Source organism: Haplochromis burtoni, unplaced genomic scaffold (genome assembly GCF_018398535.1).
Source record: "Haplochromis burtoni strain Fernald_Lab_line unplaced genomic scaffold, NCSU_Asbu1 Contig_212, whole genome shotgun sequence".
NCBI lineage: Eukaryota > Metazoa > Chordata > Actinopteri > Cichliformes > Cichlidae > Haplochromis > Haplochromis burtoni.
Window position 1 is genome coordinate 760886 of NW_024582573.1, and position 23156 is coordinate 784041.

The 23156-nt window shown below is 41.8% G+C and overlaps 1 protein-coding gene across 4 annotated transcripts in view; it reads right to left on the reverse strand.

The window, feature by feature from the left end:
- Positions 1 to 816: 816 nt before the first annotated feature.
- Positions 817 to 23156, reverse strand: part of tnrc6c2 (trinucleotide repeat containing adaptor 6C2) — a 63912-nt gene continuing 41572 nt past the window's right edge. For all 4 annotated transcript variants that reach the window (XM_042226446.1, XM_005936453.3, XM_005936455.3 and 1 more), the window contains 18 exons: positions 20683 to 23136; positions 19486 to 19689; positions 18733 to 18899; positions 18564 to 18641; positions 18073 to 18130; positions 17684 to 17826; positions 16816 to 16959; positions 15912 to 16052; positions 15300 to 15419; positions 14974 to 15057; positions 14065 to 14344; positions 13558 to 13722; positions 12418 to 12606; positions 11730 to 11879; positions 10689 to 10904; positions 9199 to 9272; positions 8773 to 8912; positions 817 to 8183 (listed from right to left, as the gene is read on the reverse strand). In XM_042226446.1, coding sequence (XP_042082380.1) covers positions 7835 to 8183; positions 8773 to 8912; positions 9199 to 9272; positions 10689 to 10904; positions 11730 to 11879; positions 12418 to 12606; positions 13558 to 13722; positions 14065 to 14344; positions 14974 to 15057; positions 15300 to 15419; positions 15912 to 16052; positions 16816 to 16959; positions 17684 to 17826; positions 18073 to 18130; positions 18564 to 18641; positions 18733 to 18899; positions 19486 to 19689; positions 20683 to 23136 — 5156 coding nt within the window. In that variant the 3' untranslated portion in view covers positions 817 to 7834. The remainder of the gene's footprint in view (positions 8184 to 8772; positions 8913 to 9198; positions 9273 to 10688; positions 10905 to 11729; positions 11880 to 12417; positions 12607 to 13557; positions 13723 to 14064; positions 14345 to 14973; positions 15058 to 15299; positions 15420 to 15911; positions 16053 to 16815; positions 16960 to 17683; positions 17827 to 18072; positions 18131 to 18563; positions 18642 to 18732; positions 18900 to 19485; positions 19690 to 20682; positions 23137 to 23156) is intronic.

Sequence of the window (23156 nt, forward strand, 5' to 3'; positions counted from 1 at the left end):
GGGGGGGATTAAACTGCTTTCAAACTATGTATGATCATTTAAGAATTGTACATGCTTATTTTCATCCTCATCATCAGAGCTGTAACACATCAAAAGATGCCTAAACATTAATATTACTTACTTTGAGACATGCCACCCTTCCACCTCTGGACAGCTGACGAGTGGGCTAGACAATAACTTAAAACAGCTGGTTTTAAGTTATTGTTATTGGTGCTATTGAATGTCCAATGTTAGATCCACTTCAAAGAAAGTTTCACTAATATCAGCCAACAGCAGCGCTTACTAACAAACGTTCAGGATACCATCAAAAGCAGAAGTGAGCTTCTGCGACTTGTATTAGTTTTCACGCATTTCACCTGGCATTGCCAGCTGAGGTAAACAGCCGACTAACAGCCTGCATTTACAACAGATAAACTACCAAAACTACCACAGTGTGTTTTTCCCTACAGCAGCCACTGTAACTAGGATTATGCAATTAAATTGGAAGGGGTAAGAAACCAGAATTCAGTTGGCTGCAATCGAAAGGTGCTGAGATTTTACACATTGTACCTTCAACATAGCTCTTGGCTGTTACTTTGGAGCATTATAAAAATGTTCACCAGACCTTAAAATCTGCACGTATGGAATCACAAGTAAAATATGCTAAAATCAGCTTTAAAAGTTTGATTTTAGTTGCCCCCCAAAAAGCTTTTTTTCCCTTCTACTATTAAAAAAACATACAATCAAACAAAGAAAAAAAAAAAAAAACACATGGAAAAATTCAACAAAAAAAAAAAAAAAAAAAAAAAAAAAAAAAAACCAGGACAAGATACAAAATAACAGAGAAGAAAATTTGCAGTTTATTAATATAGTCCGAAAGAAGTTCCATAATCCATGGAAACATTTTTTTTTTCGGTGCATGTCTTTAACAATCACATTCTATGAGGAGAAAAAAAGAACAACATTAAAAGCCACAACTTTGTATTTCAGTTACAGACAATTTTACTTTTTTTTTTTTCTTCAAAGTAAAGAGAAAGGCAAAGGCAAAGTACCCCCACTCCCACAACCCACCCGCCGTCCTCCCCTTAAAAAAAACAGACAGCCTTAAAAGTAACGGGCTTCTTTTTGTTTTTTCCTCAGTACAACCCACAGTGCTTTAGCAGAAGGATAAGCGCTCATTGGTTAAGGATTACACAGCATGACGACGCAATGTAAAATTTTGCTAAAACATTAGATGACAATGGGTGGGATGGGAGTGGAAGAAATTTCAGCAAAAAACACACACAAAAAAATGAAAACCCTCCATCAAACCCTGAACCCCAGAGTCTGAGTCGACAAACGCCCGCAGTACAGCAGCAGGGTTTGGACTCCTCCCTCCCACTTGTGCATAGATCATGATCCATTTAAAAACCAGCTTTATTCTTCCTCTTCAACATGCCTCTGAAAACCATCTGTTACATGTTAAGAAATCTCTCAGCTATTGAATACCTGTCACAGGAACTGACATGTTAACAGGCAGGAGAGATGATTTTAAAACAAACAAACAAAGAGTGTCTTGCACGTGCTCCTGAACTACAGGATGGAAACTCAAAGTCAAAACATACAAATGCATTTTCCTGTCACTGTCATGACAATCAAACCACTGATCGTGTTTAAATGTAAAGCAATTTCTACTTCAAATTTCACATGTAAAGCGCTCCACTTTTCTCAAAGTTGATTCTTAGTCTTATTTGGTAAATATGTAACTTGCTACGAACATTTTTTGTTGTTTTAAAGAAACAATGGTACTCTCTATATTCTGTTAAACTCATAAACTTCAGTGCTTTCTTGGAGTTTAATAGTTCTCAGTTGCTTATTTTCACACGAACATCAAACCTAGAAATGATGGAGTTGGTATCTGGAACCCTGGCCTTCCTGAGACAAAATCCACATCTTTTTTTTATTTTTTTTTTATGAGTGTGCAAGATAGTGAGTAAACTGCGTTGCAGTATTACAGAAAACATAAAATCACCATGTAACACATACAGAGACAGTCCATCGATACTAAAAGAGAAATTAAAAATTGAAATATGACAACACTGATCAATCCCAGAGTTCTGAAAGTAGCATAAATCTTCATTTTGCAAGATTTTCATGTCCATATTTGATGGAAGATGAAATTTGTCCTTAAAAACAAAAAACGAAACCAAAAAACATTCCTGTTTCCTTGAACTCAGATAAATGAAATGCTTTGTAAACGACAGGTGGCTTTTGCAAAATAAAAAAAGAAAAGATAGGCACCTCTGAAATGAGTCTTATAACAAACTCACCTCCCACACTTTATCCCTTTCCGTCTCTCCATGAAGTTAAAATCGGGATTACTAGTCCTTCTACAGCTATCTATGGCCACAGTTCTTTGTTTTGTTTTTTTTCGTTACTCTTTTTTTTTTTCCTTTTATCATTTTTTTTTTGCACATTTTTCTTTTTTAATTTTTTTTTTTTTCCTATTTTCTTTTTTATATAATTGGAACAAAATGGTGCAATACTCAAGATAATCCTTGTATTGGATTATTCCACAATAAAAGCCACTATAAGGTAGATAAACTTTTTACAGAATGGAAAAACAAAGTCCTTGAGTAAACATGTACACATGAATTGTCACCATCGCCCCTCCGTACTTAGACTCGTTTAACTACGATTAGCTGAGTGAGGGGTAGAAGACACTCAGTGCAACGTTAGAAGATAACAACGTCTATCAGAATAGTTTTTGACAGATCATCAACAATAACAACAACGAAAAAAAGAAGATATAAACAGACACAAAATATAACGTACTGAGTGGAACATAACAGCAGGCCACGTGCCCTGTACACAGTTTCTTGAGCACACATTCATACAAACATCTGACTTTCAAGCACACATCTAAGATGACTTTGTTTTTTTCAAAGATTTTGTATTTGTAACTTAATGCAATACACATCTGATGTTCTCTAAAAGCCCCTAAGTGTACCTGTCAGATGGAAAGAACAAAAAAATAATAATTACTGACTTCACATTATGTTGTTGGCGTTCAATGATTCAAGTATTTCTGTTCAATGTTTTGTTTTGTTTTGATATGTTTGTGATTTCTTTTTTTTTTTTTTTTTAAATCAACTGGGTAAAATATGCATTAAACCAGGTGATTCAGGTTGGGCTTTTAGGCAGCCTAATTAACAAACAAATAACACACATATACAGTACAAACACTTCATAGTACTGTAATATGTCATCAAAACCAGAACGTGCATATCTGACTCCGTACAAGAAAGACTTTGCTTTCGATCAGTCAAGTATCAGTTTATACCCGACCCAAATTCTTTCCTTTGTCTCACTTATTTGCGGGGAAAATACATATTGCTCATTTTCAGCTGTGTTAAACCAAGACCTTTCAAACTAAAATGAAAGTTTCAGAGGTTACGATCCAAGAAGTCTGAAGAGGTGATACCACACACCGTACTCACAGTATATATATATAGATATATATATTTATATGTAGTGTATACATATACTGCTATCTAGAACAGAGCTGTAGAGAGGAGAGCCTCTCGATGCTGGTGCAGCATGGGAAACCCCCTTCACTGTCAGGGTTCTCCAGTTAGTACAGGATGCTGGGAGGTCCTCGGCTATTGGGTCTGTCTGAGCTTGGATCAAGGCAGTTACAGAAACAGGCAATAGTGATTTTTGCTTGTGTGCTGCAGGACTGAAAGTCCTGAAAGGTAGCCTTTTCCCGTTTTCTTATTTTTATTTTTTTTTTAATATATATTTTTTAAGCTTTTTTTTTTGTTTTTTTGTTTCATTTTTAAGACTTTGTACCTCTTGAAATGTGCCTCTCTGCTCCTGCTGATGCAGAATCAGAGAGTGAGGCTGATACAGTGGGCCCAAGCCACCTGGGTCTGTGGAAATGTACAGTTCAGTGGGCCTGCTTTGAGCAGGGCACAAACGTAAAACAAGATAAATACAGCATCCACAAAAAAAAGGCACCCCAGCCACCGCTCTGCTCCTTTAGATGTTGGTAGCAGAGGCTGATGACCAGAGACGTTTCAGCTAGAAGTGCAGAGCTTTTAACATATTATAGATCTTTTTTTTTTCTCCATTTAGATTTTTTAGCATTTTTAAGATTTTTATGTCAAACTTCATAAAAATGACGTTAAAATGCAATTTCATTTTTGGTTTTAAAAAAATATGTACCCGGGATTACCCATCATCAACTGTGCACTGTAGCAAACCGGAACCCCCAACTGAGTAAAGATTTTCTCCTTAGCTTGGGGCATTCCCCACAAAAGCATAAAAAAAAATCTCAGTCGCTTCAGGGTGTGATGCTGCCGCCCTTTTGTTTGATCCCTCCTGTCCCCCCCTACACCCTCTGCAAAGGTCATCAAAGCTCCTCCAAACAGGGAACAGAAGTGCTCTCTATAAATATACAGTATGACACAGCAAATTTATATTGGCACAATACATTGGCATCTTTTTACATGCAATAATGTCTCCCCAAACAATAACAAGAGGCCATCTTTTTGGGAAGAGGATTCAATGCGAGCCTCTTCCCCCCTACAATAAGGATTCAGTTTCGAGGCATGAGGTCTGTACGTCCTGCTGCGTGCAGATGGCCTTCGAAGTTTTAGACTTTGCTCTCACAGTAGAAAGGACAGATACGGAGAGCTGCATCTCATACTTTGTATCATCAACTCCCCTACCCTGAGATCAAGCTGGACAGAAGAGTCTTCAGCTCAGAGAGAAAGGCCGACCTTTTGATAAAGTGTTCTAACTTTTAGATACATGACAGTGTTCTGGTGGCTGAGCCTGACTTTACAGAAACTGCGGCCAGTTTGAAGTGCTGACAGGAGCGCGTGGGGGACAATTGTTAGGATATGCCAAGCTCTGGGAGGAGTGCTCATTCCCAAGACAGCTTTGGCGTGCTGTAAAGGGCCCCAGCCTCTCGTCTTTTTGCATAGAAACAGATATGAGGGCCTGTAGGTGCCTGGTCAGGGGAGGGCTACTGGGTCTTCTTGTGGTGGAGGAGGAGAGGAGGTCATAGCATAGCAGCTAGGCAAAGGGCAAGGGGGGACAGCCTGCGGGCAGGTGGAGCAGCTTGGAGCGGCAAACACCCACATCCCCGTCTGAGACACCTTTTTTTTTTCTTACACATCTCAAGATACTACCTGGAAGTACTACAGAATACTGTCAAACGAAGAAAGCATGATCAGTTAAAAACAAATAGACAATCATTAACGGTCTGTAGTATTGATCCTCATTTTGCATTCAATACACAGGATGAACATACAGAGGCACCTCTGACCAAAGTGTTTCTGCATATGAACAGTGAAGGGCTAGTTCAGCAGCCAGTACTTTGTAGACCACTGCATGTAGATAAAAATAACAATATAACACACTGGAAAAAAAAAAAAAAGTCAAATGATCTTTTCCAAAAAATACAAAGTACACTGGCAAAAATTCCAGAAATATGACTATTACATCTTCCAGCTAAAGTGATCTTTGTGTCAAAGAACTGAGAGATGGGAGGTGGGGGAGAGGGCAGGATGACAGCAGGGTCGAGTGGTAGTGGGCCCCTGTTGGAGATGCCGTATGTGCGGCAGAGAGCCGTGATTGGCCAGTCCCGGAGGATCTGTTTTTCACGCCAGACTGAGAGACGGTCAAGTGGAGCCCAGGAGGAAGTGCTGCGCTGTGGGGCTGCCGCTCGACATCCAGAGGACCACAGCAAAGAGGCACTCAGTGGACACTCCCCCACCTCACCCCACTCTGACTCAACCACCGACTGACCGGATTGGCTGTCCAGCGGGTGTCAGAGACCACTGACACTGCAAAGTCTAGAGCCTCCAAAGAGAGCAAGGATAACAATTTTTGGAGTAACAGTGATAATCACGTTGATATAGTTCAAAGAAGGGGAAAAAAACCAAGAGTGAAGTTTTTTCCCCCCAAAAGTCCAATGGTACAGTTCAGTTTTGTTTCCCTTCAGCCTGCTACCAGAGGAACAACGCCAGACACGTTTCCATGGAATAGATACAGTACATAAAAGAGCAGTACTTTTTTTGTGTTGTTTTCATCGTTTTTGCTGCTCCTTTTTGATTTATTGGATTGCAGTTGAAGCGACTTGCTCTTCATAAGTGCTATGATAAAACCCTTAGAACTCAAAAAAAATCTTAGTCTCTTCTGTTTGTACAGTACCAAACGCAAGGAACACTCGTAGGTCTACTGCATTAGGAGAAACCCCTCTTATTTGGTATTGTGCCAGATGCCCAGAACCATCCAATCCCGCTGTGGTTTCAGTCTCTGTTGGGTGTGGCTGTGGCACGCAGAGAGGAAGTGTGCATTGTTGTGTACCCCAGTGTCACTTTTTAGTACAATTTGCTGCATACACAGTTCAACAGCTGCTTCTTCCTCTTTGCAGAATTTTCCCAACAGTTTCAAGGGGACTGGTGGTCTGGAGGGAATCCAAGTTTTGAAAAATGGGGGTAAGGTGGGTTTTTTTTGTTTTTTTTTTGAAGTTCCAAAGTCTTTTTGCTGAAATCAGCAACATTCAAAACATAAAAGACAAACAAGAAAACAAAAATATTAGACAAACCAGCTCCGGTGGACATCGACTGTGGACGGAAGAAAGGTCTATGGTGTATATTGCACAATGTAACTGTCACTTGAAAGTAGAATTGAGGTTTTTTTCCTCCGAAAATTGGCCGACCATAAAGGCCGCTGGGCTTCATAACAAATCTGTCATTAGAAAATTCGACAAAGCACCAGAAAGCAACTGGGTTCCGATTTTAAAGGTGACCAGAAGGATCCGGGCTCACAGAGGTCAATGATTAGGTGCCACCGGACATACATATTCATAAGGAAATGGACAAACGCAGCAAGGCTGACAAATAATCTTCTCTCAGCTTATTCGTTGTGATGGGTGTCAAAACTTTTGCTTGGATTTAGGCCTACCAAAGAAACAAAACAAAAACAACAAAAAAACAACCATGTCAATCCCTTTAAGACAAATTAAAATAATACGTAGATGATTGGTAGTGCCAGTCACGTGGCGTGGCCAGGCCTTCTTACTGCCCGGCGACAAAGTCAGTCACCAGTTGTGTCCTGTACCGCTCGCTGGCTCAGAGGTGAAACTGTGCAAGATTTCAGCTTTTTCTTCAGTTACAAAACAAAAAAAAGAACACAAAACAAAGACGGCTTGGGAAGGACCTGGGCCAGAGAGCACTTAAGGCTAATATTAGTGCTGAGAAACAAACATTAACATAACTAGTAAAGGTCTTTGAACAACATCATTGGCCATGGATATGCTGGGAATGGTTGTTGTAAGTCTTATTTTGGGATGATTTTTTTTATTTGTTTTTAGGAGGGAAAAGGAAAGTCTCAGATGGCAGCTTTGATTGCTTCTCCTAAAAAGAAATCCTCCCACAGAATGCCATGAATACTTATGGAAAAACTAATAAAACAGTTAAAAGGTTTCTTTGTGTTGTGTCTCACTTCAGTTTTTTTTTTTTAATATAATGCATTTTAAAAAATACCAAGAGGACAAAAAGGGCTGTTTTCCCTCAAAAACAAAACAAAAAACGGCAAACCAAATGAGAAAGGGACCAAAGTAAAACAAAAGGACTGGGGTCTGCAGTCTGTGGTAATGACCCCAACCTTCTGATTTACAATTCACAGTTCAAACAGTTCAAATTGATACTGATTATCACCACATGATTTGCTTGGGTTTTGCTCCTGTTCACATTGATTTTTTTTTTTTTTTTCTTAATCCACCCCACCCTCCACCAATGGCTTACATGACATGGTGGCGGTGAGTTAGTTGGTTGGTTGGTTAGTGTGTTGTGGCATCATCCTACATGGACTCCCCACTCAGCAGATCGCCAGGCAGCAGGGTGTTAATAGGGGTGGGGCTCCCAATCACGCGTGCGTCCTCTCCACTGGGCGGACCCCACAGGCTGGAGTACTGAGGCACACCGCCCCACAGCAGGTCGCCTCCGCTGGCCTTGCCTCCGCCGGTGCTGCTGCTCCACTGGCCAATTGAGTGGGACTGCGCTGCCCCGCCCATTCGGTTTTGATTGGTTCCCGGGTTGGCCTGCCAGCTCGTGGTGTTTGCCCCCAGCGACTGGCCTTGTGCAAAAAAGCGGTTCACTTCCTCCTCGCCAGCAAACTCCGCCAGGATTGTGGTATTTCCGAGCACGCACCTTAACGCACAGAAGAAGAAGAAAAAAAATTATGAATGGTTTTTACGATCAGGAGCAAACCAGACATGACAGATGATTGCTTTTAATGTTATTCAATTGTTTTTGTGCTTAATGCCAACATTACACTGTAACCACATTTAATGCTGCTGATAATGAAAAGTGGGTCACAAGGCTTGTATTTTGTTTCCATGGCAACAAACTATTAGCTAAACCGAATCAGGGAACTCTCATGAGACTCACAGAAATAACAACGCGAGCGTGCAGCCTAAACACGTGTCTCCACACTGCTCTTTTCCCATGATGAACTAATTATCACAACAATCTCTGTAATTTTGCAATACATCTGACCACGGTGTGACTCCCCACCCCCATGTGACTGTCCCAGACACAAAAATAACATTGCTTGGAATTATTGAGAATGTTGAACTGTTCTATTCATGAGAAAAGATACTAAAGAAATCAGGAACACTGTGTTTTCCCCAAGCATTTGTCATTTTTTTCACCGTTATATTGCCTCAGTAAAAAGTGCCCTTTCCCACCATTTTTAAGTCCACTTTTGCTGATGTAAGAGACTTGTGCTAACGCTTACATGTGCAGGGACTTCTGGGCCTTGGCAGCCTCGTCCTTGGAGCTGTAGCGCACCACAGCATTCCCCTGGGTCAGGTTGAGATGGAATGTGATCAAGGGGCCGTGCTGCATACACAGGGTCCGCAGAGTTGAACCATCAATCTGCAGCAAAGAACAAGACATTAGCACACCAGAGTTGCAGTCACAACTATCTTACCATTTTATCTCAAACACAGTCTACCTTCTGTTTTTATTCCTTTTGCTTTGTTTCTTTTGTCATTGCAACTATATAAAAGGTTACACCAGCAGAAATCTACAACTGCAGATTCAAATTTGAGCGGACTAAACTCGAATTCCTTATAATGGCCCAAGGTATCAGTGAAAAACTAGCAAAAAAAAAAAAAAAAAAAAAAAGGAAAGAAAAAGAAAAAAAGAAAAGCATACGCACTTGTGGGGTGAGATTCCTCAGCACCAGCCAGCTGCTGGTTCTGTTGGAGCTGTCTGTACTCCATGTGGTTCCCTCTGTAACACGGATGCAGACAGAGTTAAAAATTAAGAGTTTTCTTGGAATAATGATTTGCAGAAATACTTTCATTACAAGTTATTTGACTCAATGTCAAAACTGAATCTTGGTCAGGCACAGGCACGCATTGCAAGAAGCCTAGATGGCTTCTTTCTAAAGAAAGATAAAGTGAGTGTGTATCAATGTGACAGTGCCCTTCTAACAGAAAGAGAAAAAGAGCTGTATTCAACATACAACACTCTCTGATATTATGAGACTTTTTCCAGAGCCCTGAGACTCTGGGCCTTGAAGTCTAAGAGCTCAACTACTAAGGAAAACATGACACCAGTTGCTATCTATTCCACACGCTAAATTTATTTCCTCTTTGCTGCATAAAGTATAGATCTGTCATGTCAAAACGAGGTCACGCGAAAGCTGGTAAACCTCAAGATGTCAGTTTGGCAGGGTGTGTTCAGGCAACCTTTACAATACCAAGAGTTGGGTTGTGCTAAGTCGCAGCTGTGAACACCACACCTATGCATAGGCAACCATGTCTGTGGCTTGCGTGTAATACATCATAGAGATGTATTCGCCTGTATTCGTGGTCACGGCAATCTGCTCAAATGTCCTGATTTGTCCTCTGTAAATTACAGGCACTAAGCTCAGCAATTTCAAAGATTGTTAGAAGCAACCTGATATTTATTTGTTCATGAAGTAAATAGCCAATATTGCAGTTATGATGATGATACACTGTTCTTTAAAAAAGCAGTTTAACCCACATGATGATCGTTAACTAAAGCTCAAATGAAAATGAAAACTAAAACTGGGCATTAAAAACCATTTTAGCCACCTGAAATAAATATAAATGAGACTTCAGAAAAAAAAGAAAATAAGAAAATTACTTGTAAAGTGTGTCATTAAAAAATAAAAAAGGAATAATGTCTTTACTTTATGTTACTATAATCAAATTTATAAACGCAACCAGTCTGAGCAGGCTTTGGGGAATCTGGTTATTGAGACTGTCTACATGACTGTGTTTGTATAGCTTGAAAAGAAACATCATATCGTTATAAACTTTCTAAATCACACAATCTGACTCTTCCTCGTGTAGTAAAAACAAAACTAAAACTAACACCGAATAAAAACTAAACTAAAACTAGACACAATAGATACTGAAATGAGAAATCTCACTCAGGAAACTCATTGAGACTAAAGTCAATTCAAAACAGAACGGCACAAAATAAAAACAAGAACTGAAGAAAAATGTAAAGTGGAGTAATCACACACCTGAAGTGCCTGAATCACACACTAAACTGTCAATACTGGTGTTTTTTTCTCTTTTTCCAATAGTATGCTTATTTTCAATGAAAACTCAGTGATGACGTATCAGATAGTTTCACATCACTATTTCTGATAAAAAGAAATTGAGTGCTCACCAGAGGAGTATGAGCCACTCCAGCCTTGAGACAGACCCAGCGAATTGCCTCCCCAGGTAGAGGAGGGCTTGGTGTTAGTGAGGCCTGGCGGAGGCCGTGATGGGGCTGTGGTGCTGCGTGGCCCCTGTGGGACTTTCCAAAGCTCGTGGGACAGAGAAGCTTGGCTCTGAGAGATGGGCCCTGGGGACCAAGTGGATTTCATGTCAGACAGTTTACCTGTACATGGAGAGCAGAAACAGAGAAAGAGAAAGAGGATACTGTTAAAAAACGTTTATTTTTTTATATGTAATATGACTGTTCAACTGGATCATCTGGAACTTCTTTATAGTAGCTTCAAAATGTGGAAATGAACAGCAAAACAAGCCACAAACCCACCTGTCTTCAATTACACCATACTTTGCAAAAATGTCTACAAATAAAAACTTCAAATATCCTTTTTTAAGATTCATGAACACATAGGGTGTGTACCAATGTCACGACCAGTTAGGTGAGGCTTGTTTTCTTTTGTGGGTTTGGTCAAAGAGTTTTGGTAAAGGATGTTTAAGGCGCTGAAGGAACAGGTTTTTAGGTGTGACTGAGGTAAGGACATGTATAAATAAAGTTCAGAGGTTAAGTAAGGTTGAAGATAAGGAGAATTTCTCCATTTGGGCAAGGAAAGGTCAGCAGGTCCACACATGAGTGGGAATACGTGGGATGTGTACCTGAGGCATCTCCATCACAGGACGACAGACTGAAAGATCTAGAGTAGCCACTGACGGGCCAGTCGCTGCTGATTGGAGGCAAAGAGCCATTCTGAAGTGGAGAAGCTCTGGCTATATGGTTGTAGAGAACAGTGTGGTGAGCAGACACAAACCCCCAAAAAGGTTAATTTCATATATGCTGTGCAGCATGATGGTGGGGGTCTGTGGTGAAGCAGATATGGTAGCATGGATAGGCTTGTGGAAGTGGTTACTAACGTATATTCATCTAACTTTACAAAGCGCGACTTTTCGGTGGGGCTATCGGTCATACTGATATTTGGGCCCTTGTCTGTTGTCATACCTCCATTCCTGTCTCGCAGCAGGTAACGGTTGACGTCGTGGATGTTGGTGTTGATGGTGGGACCGCTGGGGACGCTGCCAGGGGTCATATTGGGGTCATTCTCGGGGTCGATGTTCTGAAGGCCTTTCCATGGCACCCCTGGGCAGAACTCTAAAACACACGCACACAATAAAGGACTGCTAAAACTTCAAGGTTAGATGTACACAAAGGTGTGAAGCGAGGTGTTACGCTGAATTATACTTGGTGCACTGCAACTGCAGCAACTGGGGTGCGTGAGATGAATTGCAAGAGGGCTTGCAGATAGAGGTCCACCTTGGACAGGCTAAGTTTAGCAGTAATACTGTTTAGCCTACGTTATATAAGAGCTGCCATGTAAATGTGCAAAATGGTATTGTGGTGAACCAACCTGATCTAATGCTATGCTTCGTATTTAAATCTTCCTCTGAATTTTGTAGACTGAATAGCTGCTTCCTTAGCAGCAGCCTTAATTGATGCAATTAAGCAATTACGACATAAGAAAAGTACTGTTTGTATTTTATTAGTCCAGTGAGATTGTACTGCGTTCTAGATAAACACCCGACACGTTCATAAATGCCTTTGTATCCAAAGATTCAGAGACTTTTTCACGCAATTTAAAGAAAAACACCTGTCTGTTCTACACCTTTATACCTCTGCATCTCATTCTCACCTGGGGGCCAGTTAATGTTGGTCCCATTGGAGATCTTTTCACTGGGACTCTTGCCCTGGCCCCAGTCAGGGGGCACGAGGGGGCTGGTGGGAGACTCAGAGCTGGAGATTAGATTGTAAGGGCTGTATGAGTCCTCCAGCTGAGGAGGCTTCCCAGGAGGGACCAGGGTAGAGGCAGCAGATATGGCACCTGAAACACACAAGGAAAAAGTAAGAAAGTCACCTGAACCTAGTCCAACTTAGTAGGAAAATATACACATTTTTGCAAGTATTAATATTATAAATGCACATTTAACACCACCCTAAAAAGGGTGTCTACATTAAGTCTATTTTTAAGTCTACTGATGCTCCTATTGAGCTTCAGTAGACATAAGATTAAGATCTTCAATAAACATTTCCATAGTGGGAGAAAAAAGATGAAACTATGAGCTAAGAATAACTGTTTGCAGTCCACAGATTGTTATCTACGTATAAGCTGGAAAACAGATCATGTGTATGAAATGCAGAACCTGACGAAATCTTAAATGCTAAAATGAAAGTAATGCAGTAGTTGACAAGTCTGCGTCAGTTAACTAGTTTCTCAAAACATTACAGAAATTGTTTTTATGGAAAGTAACTGACATAATTGCTGAGTGCTTCGTGTACTTCAGTGGTTTCAAACTGACACAAATATAAGACTGCATTTGTCTTCTCGAAAATCACAGAAATGTCACAATTATATTCAAGGATGTGACTGCAACACCTGTCATTGTTATTGGGTGGAATTATGACACCTCAGACTCAGGGATTCTTAATGAGCTTGCAAACAGAACGTGCGAAAAAAACAAACGCACAGTCGAAAGTCTTGCATGATACAAGTGGCAAAAAGCTACTGTCAGTTGTTGAGTTACTCATTGGGAAACAAGTCAACGAGTCCTAAGTGTGTTAGGAGGTGTGGCGTTTGCAATAGTGCCTTATAATCACTCCTCAACAAGTGAAGCATGTCTGCACAAAAATCTCAAGATTATTTTTAAAAAGGCGTTGGAAAGTATTTATGCAAAAAAACAACTTAACATTAAATGTCAGGCTGGTTTCATCTAACAATTTTCTCAAAGCCTCTGCATTATGTGAGCATGCTTGTCTGTGTTATTGTGCAAAGTACCGTGCTTATTGAGGTTGTTCTCCAGATTTGAAGAGTTGCCAGAGAGGTTGTCCATGGAGTTGGAGTGTGTCCACTGGGACAGGCGGGATTGGGGCTGAGGGGGCTCCTTAAGGGACAGACCCCCAACCTCCATGCAGTTTACATTCATGTTTGGATTCAGTCCAGCTGAACACAAAACACAGGAATCTTTTGTTAATATTTGCACAAATAAAAACAAATATTTCAAACACACAACACAACGATACACTGTTTGATACATTGTGTTGCACATACAACTATAAGACACAAGATGCAAGCATTTTGGCAATTGCACGATTTTTTTTTTTTTTTTTTAAAGAGTTGCTGATTTTTTTTTACTTCACATGACACAAAATCAGGTGCTACACAGGCTGTAATACACAATGAGGGTTCTTCTTTTATTTCTGTGTCATGGGAAAATTTGAGTTTTAAACAAAGTGACCATAGTGTAGTTCTTTCAGCCCCGTGTTGTTGCTAGAACAGACTCACAGAGAGGGTAGGTGCTGTAGGCGCTGGGCGACGACGGCGGCTCTTTGGTGTGCAGTGTATCGGCAAGGCTCGGAGCCTGGTGAGTGCCTGTGAAGGGGTCCAGGGTTGATTTGCCAGAGCCGGGGCCTCCGGCGGGGCCACCGGGGGGATGCAGACCAGTGGAGGAGGAAGAAGAAGAGGAATGAGAGGGAAGTTGTTGCTGCTTCATCAGCAGCGCTTGGTACAGCTGACGCTGGTGCTGCTGGATCTGCTGCTGCATGTTGGTGATTGTACGTGCAACCTGGGAGAGAAAAGGAGGACTGTCATAATTATGTATTTCAAAAGAAAGCACTGGGAAATATAGGCCAGGAGAGCAACAACATTAATCAAATTATGGATGGAAATAATGAAACAAAAGAAAAACAAAGAGGAAGTCGAGACAGTGGAGAATAGAAAGGAAAAGCAAGAGGAAAATAAAATGTTTCAATGTTATAGATAAAGATACGCAAGCAAAAACAAACAAAAAGAACACGCAGGGGTGGTTTGCAAAGATAAGCTTAAACAGAAAATGTTAGATAGATAAGATTTACCTATATCTTATGGATCTTGTGGGTTATTTCTAACAAAACATAATTTCTTTTACAAAAAGGAGAACAAACTATCGCCTTTTGCAAAATGGAGAAGTTGTCAGATAATGGGAAGTAACAAGTTCCTGTGTTATCTAAACGTTTCAGCAACTCCTGTTGTTACAAAGCATATTCTTTTCGCTGTTGTAATGATGTGACAAAAAAGAAGTGAAAAAAAAAAGAAGGAATAAATGAAGTTGGGTCACAATACGATGACTCATGGCCCACATGTAGTCACACACATGAAATTTTAAAAGACCTTCACGGTCATACTTTATTTGTAATGACACATTTATTGACTCACTTGCTGCTCTTGTTGTCTAATAGGGCCGGAAACATTGCGCTGCGCCTGCATCATCTGGTGCTGGATTTGTAAACGCTGGTACGCCTGAATCGATGAAGACAAATAAAGAAATACATTGATGTAAACAATAAAAAAATCTACACTCACTTTCTCATGCATTGTTAGATATCGTCATTTTTAAAAATGACATATTCATAGGAAGTAAAATCAAATTAAAAAGTAAAATCAAAAATGAAAATAAAGGTCCAGAAGACATATTCTCTCGCTCAAGCTGTAAAAGTTAAAGCTGCGCTGCAAATGCAATGCAAAGAGCGATGGCACCTCACCATTTGCAGTTGCTGAAGTTGGTACAACAGGGTCATTTGTTGAGGGTTTATTGGTGAAGTTAAAAGTGCAGGGTTCAGACCAATGTTTTTTGCTGCAAACTGCAAGAGCTGTGCTTGGACCTGAAGCGAATAGAAAAAATGGAGATGGAACAAAAGAGAGATGACAAGTTAGTCACTGCACATCACAATAACTGTACATAAAAGCACCTTCTGGCAAGATGAAACTAGCCACCGCTGCATTTGTGCAGGATAGAAAAGAAGGGAGGTGAAAGGTCTGGGAGGCAATCTTGCAATTTCAAGAGTTATGGCCACAGTATGTCAACCACATCACTGAAACTGCACATGAGTTTTTAAGTGTGATTTAAAAAAAAAAGAAGGTAAAAAGCGATCTACGCTGTGGAGATTTTAAGAGGACAAAGACGACATATTCAACAGAATTAAAATGAGTTAAAAAGCCCAAAATATACAAAATATACACGTGGGGGAAGAAAAGAATCATGTTCCTCGGCCATATCACAAAATCTTCAAGCTTTAAGCGATTGTTTATATGTGTTAGGACTTGACATAGTAGCACATAATAAATCTAATATGCATTATCATGTGTTTGACTACCTGAGGGGAGAGAAACGGAGGCACTTGAGCACGTAGACTAGGCTGGGAGGAGCTGAGAGGTGGCACTGGTGGCTGAGGAGGCTGCTGCTGCATGGCCCGGGTTTGTGCTGCTCCACTACTGCCAAACATTCCACTGGGTATCTGTATGCAGGAATCACAATGGTACAATTAAATATTCAAGAGTACTGCCATGTAATGGCAGTATAAACAAAAAAAACATCAAAACAAAAATACATAAATAAAAAAAATCTGAAATGAAGAAAAAATAAAAAGAAAAGGTGAAGTGTCTGCAATATTGCAAAATTTGATTAGGTCTAGATCACGTGTTTTACAGCAGAGCATATACTGAGGGGAAAAGGTGAGAGCAACTGTTTGTTTGATCATAAAAATGTCAGAAATTGCATTTTTTAAATTGACGAAAAACAATCAGCCTGTAAAAGCCACTTGTTCAAATTTCTAACCCCATACTGCTGAAGAGGGCTTTCCTTTCAGTTTGAAAAAAGGCTGCTTGCAGTGCCTTTGTTTGGACTTCAAGGACATCCTGTAGTTTTTCTGGGCCATGCCTGCCTCTAGGGGTGATATTTGATAGAGCATAACTATCTGGTTTCAATGGGCTCTTCAGGCAAGGTTATACACAAAAGTGAGCAACAGAAAAAGGGAGATGTGGGAAAGCATGTGAATAGAGAGATGTGTATAAAACAATTTAACACATCTTTTGTTGCTGCTACTGCAATCTGTATATGGAAATCCCACAGAGAGCACTGCAAATTAGTGGTTGTGCACAGTGATACTGTCTGTATCAGCTGTCCAAGGGTGCAAAGCCCCCCCCATACTACATATGTAGTATTTTATACTACATATATTTAAAAAAAAAAAAAGAAAAAGAAAAGAAAACCTGCTTTACCTGTCTGTTCAAGTTTTGCATGGCCAGCCCCGGGTTGCCCTGTCCCAGACCCTGCCCAGGAAGGCTACTATTGGCCAGGGGGAGCTTCAGGCTGGGGGAAGGCAAAAACGGTGATGGGGGGGTGTCGTCTGACAGGACGCCATCCTAGACCAGAGGAAAATAAACAGTTAATGAGGGGAATAAAGGCAGATGAGCGCAACATCAAACATTACACGTTGACAATGTTAATTATATGTGTGTAAAAACATTTCTTGTACTAACCAAGACATTACAATCTAAAAACCTTCCAATGTGATGTGTTAACATATCATAAAAGCTACAATCTAAGCATATAATTAGAGAAAAGCCTAAAGTTACAGTAAGGGCTCAAACCTTTCCTTTTGCTAAAGCATATAGTTAGGGCTGGATCATGTGACCCTGAATCCTCCCTTAGTTATGCTGCAATAGGTGTAGGCTGCTTGGAGAGTCCCATGATGCATTGAGTGTTTTTTCTTCAGTCACCTTTCTCACTCACTATATGTTAATAGACCTCTCTGCACTGAATCATACTTGTTATTCATCTCTGGCTCTCTTCCACAGCATGTCTTTATCCTGTCTTCCTTCTCTCACCCCAATCAGTCGCAGCAGATGGCCGCCCTTCCCTGAGCCTGGTTGTGCCGGAGGTTTCTACCTGTTCAAAGGGAGTCTTTCCTTCCCACTGTCACCAAAGTGCTTGCTCATAGGGAGTCATATGGTTTTCTCTGTACATATTATTGTAGGGTCTACCTTACAATATAAAGCGCCTTTAGGCGACTGTTGTTATGATTTGGTGATGTATAAATAAAACTGAATTGAATTGAATACCACCATGCATTTATACCCGACGTACCTTGTCGAGGAAGGCGTTGCGTTCGGAGGGGTCTTTGGAGAGTGCGGAAGGCCGACACACCAAAGGCTTGTTCATGCCATTGCTGTAATCAGACATGCCCATGCCTCGCTTGTCCAGGTCTGTTTTCTTCTCTAAAAGAGCAGCTAGAAGGAGAAGAGGTGATTGCAGAGGTTGTGAAATCTAGCCAAATAAATATATTGTGTCACTACAAAAGAGAGTTTTATTTAATCTCATTAGTGGTAAAAATATATATTTTAAAGAAAAAGGTCCCTCAGTATTCAACCAAGCGGAACTGAAGAGAATGAACTGATTTATTCAACTAAAAACAAACATCTCAGAACAGCAAGCGTAAAGACAAGGTTGACACACGAAAATGCTGGTGTACTTACTCATAGCCTGGTCAAGGTTCATATTGTTGCTCTTCAATGCCTCCTCAGCAGGGTCTCTCTGTGAAGTACAAAAACCTTGTAATTAGCATAACCAGACTGGGATTAATTTGCCAGAAGAGCTGATATTTCATCACTTGATAGTTTTTCCAGCCTGAAAAGGTTTCATTTATAATGCCCTCAAATTTTTGTTTAAGGTCACAATAACCTTTGACCATTGAAATCCAATTTGTTCATTCCACAGCGCTAGTGCATGCTTGCGCTAAATCGTAAGAAATTTCTTCCGGTGTTGAATAAATATCAAATTCCTGGTTAGAGGTCATAGTGACCTTCATCTCTGAGTATCACTTTCAGAACTGATAACCTAAATAAATGATACCTCGCAGCTAAATCTGCCACCAGCGCAGAGGCATTAAAGCAAAAATTCCAGAAGAAAGCTTGCGAGTGCTTTGAGTCTGCATTGACACTTAATTCTAAATATGCAGGGTTCATACCGGAAAGCCCATGTCAGTGAGTTGCTTGATGAGACGGTTCATAATCCAGGCCTCATCTGGCTTGTTGCCCATCTTCCCCTGAAAACAAAGAAGCAAAAATATTATGAATTCAACATTACATGATGTTTCCAAGGTCATAAATGCCACTGTGACAGGCGAGTTCACTGACCTTGTTTGGGCACTTCTTGGGTCCATTGCTCCAGGAGTTACAAGAAGAGCTGCTCTCCTGGGGGGTTGGGCTGTTCCATACATCCCCATCCTCAGTGTCCCATTGGCTGGTAGACATGCCCATCTCTTCCCCTCCATTTCCCCAGCCATCTTGCATAGGTTTGGGGCCTGAAAGAAAGGGATGGGAAATATAGGATTAAGTTGTGAGGAATAAAAGAAAAAAAATCTTCAGTGCATTACTCGATACTATGTGTCCTCTATATTCACAATACCATTTCAGAAGCTGAGCAGCACGTAACTTTAAACACAGCCACTTGGTGCCACTGTTGCTACATGCCAGTCTGCACTTTCTCCCTACACCTCCCCTCTATCGTTTCCAACATTTAAAACCAACAGCACAAATAACCAAGCTCCACTGAGGCGTGGAATTGCTTTAATCCAAGCAACACTCCAGCAGCACTAACAAAAACTTTCAAAACTGGCACAAACGGTACAGTTCTGTAGAAACTTCCCGTTTGTGTTCCCTAACTGAAGTGTGCTGTGCAAACATATTATGGAGCTACTGCCATAAACAAAATAGTGAACCCAAAGCAAACCAGTGCCTAAGTTGACAATTGTGTTCACAGGTTAAAGCAGAAAAACAGTAATTTTGTAAGTCTGAACTAATTGATGGCACTGAATATAGCACTGGTGGTATCAGTTAATCAACTCCTATTATTAATATCCAGCATTAACAATAAATTCTGAGTGTTACCTGGCTTGCAAGGTGCAGAACCTGGGGGTCCACTTCCCCTGCCATAGGGGCCAGAGGACTCATGGCCACCGTCTCCCCATCCTCCTACCCCACCTGGGGGCTTGCCCCAGGCTGAGGTACCATTGTCCACAGCTGATGTTGGAGCTGCTGGCTCTCCCCAAGCAGGTTCTGACTTGGGCTGAACACTTGGAATCTCCCCCCAGCCTGGAAGAAAGGGCAATTAATTAGTTAAAAGAATGAAATCAGCTTCTTTACAGCAGAAATTTTCATCAATTTTAAAACATCATTAGTTAATCCTCTTATGTGCTTCCCTGAAAACAAATGGAATAATACCACTGTTCCCATCACGGCCAGCATCACATAGCATGAAGGTCTAAAGAGACTAAGGCTTTAGTGACATATCAATAAGTGATAGTAACCTTTTCTATTGTATGCTGTGGTTTTTTATAATTATATGCCTTTCACCACCCCAGCCTGCCAAGCTGTGTCTATGAATGTGTAGGTGAATGAGACAAGACAAAGCAAAGCAGCAGATTAGGAAAAGCCTAAATTAATGACATCAGCAGAAATGGGCAGCTATTTGGCTTAAATGTGTTTTGGAAGTGTTCATGATGCTCCTTAGTCACTGCAGCACAAATTGCAGACAGCAGATGGCAGTGGTCTCATTCACAATTAAAACTGTTTGCCATTAAAGCTTTGGCAAATATCTATGCTTCACAGGGCTTTTGTTTTTCAAAGACTTACTAGATCTTGTGAAAGTGCAAACTTAAATCTACTATTAAATGCTGATGACAACTGTGAAGATTTTAACTTCTCTGAGAGCAAAAACAGTCACTTTGTAAATTTTTCAAAGAAATTATTTTTGAAAGGAAGGACCATAGTTCCCAAGCTTGTTATAATTTTCTCATTTTATGGGAACAGGTGAAAACAAAATCTCTTTGTCTTTGTCTGTCTCCCTGGCTTGTTAACAGACAAGAAAATCAGTATCCCTTGAATAAAACACACATATGCTGTTAGAAAGAAATACCCACTTTTGTAAAAGTCAGTTTGAAATTTTTAAACATTTCATTGAATATAGTATGGTGGGAGACTACAAGATCAGAAATCAAATTTTAATTCATTTTTGAATTTCAAATACTACTTGAATGTTAAGCAAAATAAGATTTTAGGTCATTAATGTCTAAGTCTTTTAAATACCTGGGTTGGAGTGGGTGGGTCTGCCTTGGGGCCCCACACTTGGATGTGATGCTGCATTGTTGGGCGACCCATTGTTGTTTCCATGGTGTTGCAGGTGAGTTGGGGGCTGGCCATGATGAGTATGGTGGTGCATATGGTGAGGGTGAGAGTGATGGTGATTGTTGTTGCCAGGTCCAACGGAGTGATTGTTGTTGTTATTGTTGGGAATAATCATTCCACCATTCTTACTTGGAGGGGGGCCGCTGTTGCCTGGGTTACTAGTGGGATTGTTACGATCCCACATGTTGACTGTCTTGTTGTAGGCACTGGGATCCCCCCAGGTAGATGTTCCATCGTCAATCTCCATCTTCCTACGAATGGAGGGAGGAGAGGGCTCTTCCCAGCCAGTAGGCTCCATACCTTGGTCCTGTTTGCTGACATTACCCCAGCTAGAGTTGTTCTGCTTCACAGAACTGGGACCTCCCCAAGAACCAATACTTCCACCTCCTCCACTACCAGTGCTGCTGCTGCTGCTTTCTTGTGGCTTGGAGGAGCCCCAGCCACCCTGCACTGGTCCATTGGTCCGTGAGGTCTCCCCCCAGCTGCTATTACTCACAGCAGGAGTTTTGCCCCAGCCTCCTCCATTTGCTCCTCGAGGACTTTCCTTCCATCCACCATTTCCTCCGTTACTTCCTTCTCCTTCCCACATGCTGCTAGAGGAACCATTATTCTTGATGTCTGGCTCTCCCCATTCCCCTGTGGTGGAGCCATTAGAACCACCATTATTGTTGCCCCACTTATGGGCATTTTTGGGGCCTTCTCCCCAGCTAGTAGGCTGGTTTTTCACTAGGCCATTGTCCCAGCTGGATGACTTGTCCTCTGATCCCCAGGATGAGGTACCCCCATTCTTGGGACCACTGGAAGGCAAAGGATCTCCCCAGCCACTAGTAGTGCCATTTGGAGCTTTACTGAGTGACTGTGGGGGGTCACCCCATCCTGATCCTGTCTGGACTGGCTGAGATGCTGGAGCTCCCCACCCAGAAGATGAAGATCCTTCACTGTCACTTTTCCCTCCAGATCCAGGCCTCTGAGCAATGGTAGGAGTTATGGTGCCATTGGTAGATGAGGGTCCGCCATTGGAGCTGGAGGCTCCTATGGTGTCTGAGCTGCTACTGCTCTTTCCATCATCAGAGTTTGCTTCTTCCATCTCCCATACAGTGTTCTGTCGGACGGGGGTCTGTCCCCAACCTGTGTTACTCAGGACTCTAGGGTCAAGGTCTTGCCGTGGTAGCAAAGGGGCAAATTCCATGCTGGAGGATCTGTCTCTACGCTGGGATCGACCTTCACTGCTGTCTCCGCTGTCCTCACTTGCTGGGGCTGTTCCAAGCTGCTGGCCCCAAGAGCTCAGTTGCTGGTCTTGGCCTGAGCCAGAACTACCAGCATCTATGTTGTCCCAACCTTTAGTTGCTTCTCCACCGCCAGAGGATTTTCCCCAATCACCCCAGCCACCACTTCCACTACTCCCACCACCACTGCCTTGGCGACCCCAAGCAGAGAGGCCTCCAGATGTTGTTGAGTCCCAGCTGGAGTCCTTGGGGGAGTCAGCTGCCTTGGTTTCTCCACTACCCCATACAGAGCTGCCGGTTGTATCCCCATTGAGCTGGGATGACTCAGTGGGTGACTGGCCTCCCCAACCAGTTAAACCATGGATAGGGCTCATAGGCTCCTGAGCTTGTTGTTGTTTAGTGTGGTTTGGTCCATCAGTGTTAAGGTTAACAGGCTCTATATTGAAGGACAAGTTTGTGTTGGTTGAAGGGTGCTGTTGCTCATTTTCTGTAGCACTCATCATGCCAACCCAACTTCCCCCACCGTTATCAGCACCTCCCATGTTCCCATTTCCTAAATTTCCATTGCCATTTATGCCTGGTGGAAGGGATGAAGAGCTGGACACCCCACTGGTACCACCTCCAACACTCTCATGGCCCAGAACAGGCCAGGCTGAAGGGTTGGCATTTGGGTTGAGATTCAAGTTAAAATTGGAAGAGCCCCAGTTATTGGGTGCTCCAACTCTGCCACTATTCATACCATCTTGTTTACCATCTGAAACCCAGCCTCTATTACCTACTAATGCGTTGGTTGATCCAGGTCCTGTCATCATGTTATTGTTAGCTTTGAGAGAGGGGTAGTGGGCCTGCTGGCCTGCTGCGCCTGTGGCCATACTCACAAAACTACTCCTACTGGTAGTAGTGACAGCACTGGTGTCTAGGTTAGAGCTGGTGGAGCCCGAGGGGCATTCTGGTGTTACAGGGTTGCAGGGGTCACTACTGCGGCTGATGGAGGGCCAAGCTTCTGTATCACTCTTGTCAATAATCACTTTGTCCCAGCTGTTGGCACTTGATGGGCTGTCAACTGGTACAGAGGCTCCCCAATAAGAGATCTCATACTGGGCACCAGGGCCACACTGGAGGGATATGTCTAAAGAGAAAAAAAAAAAA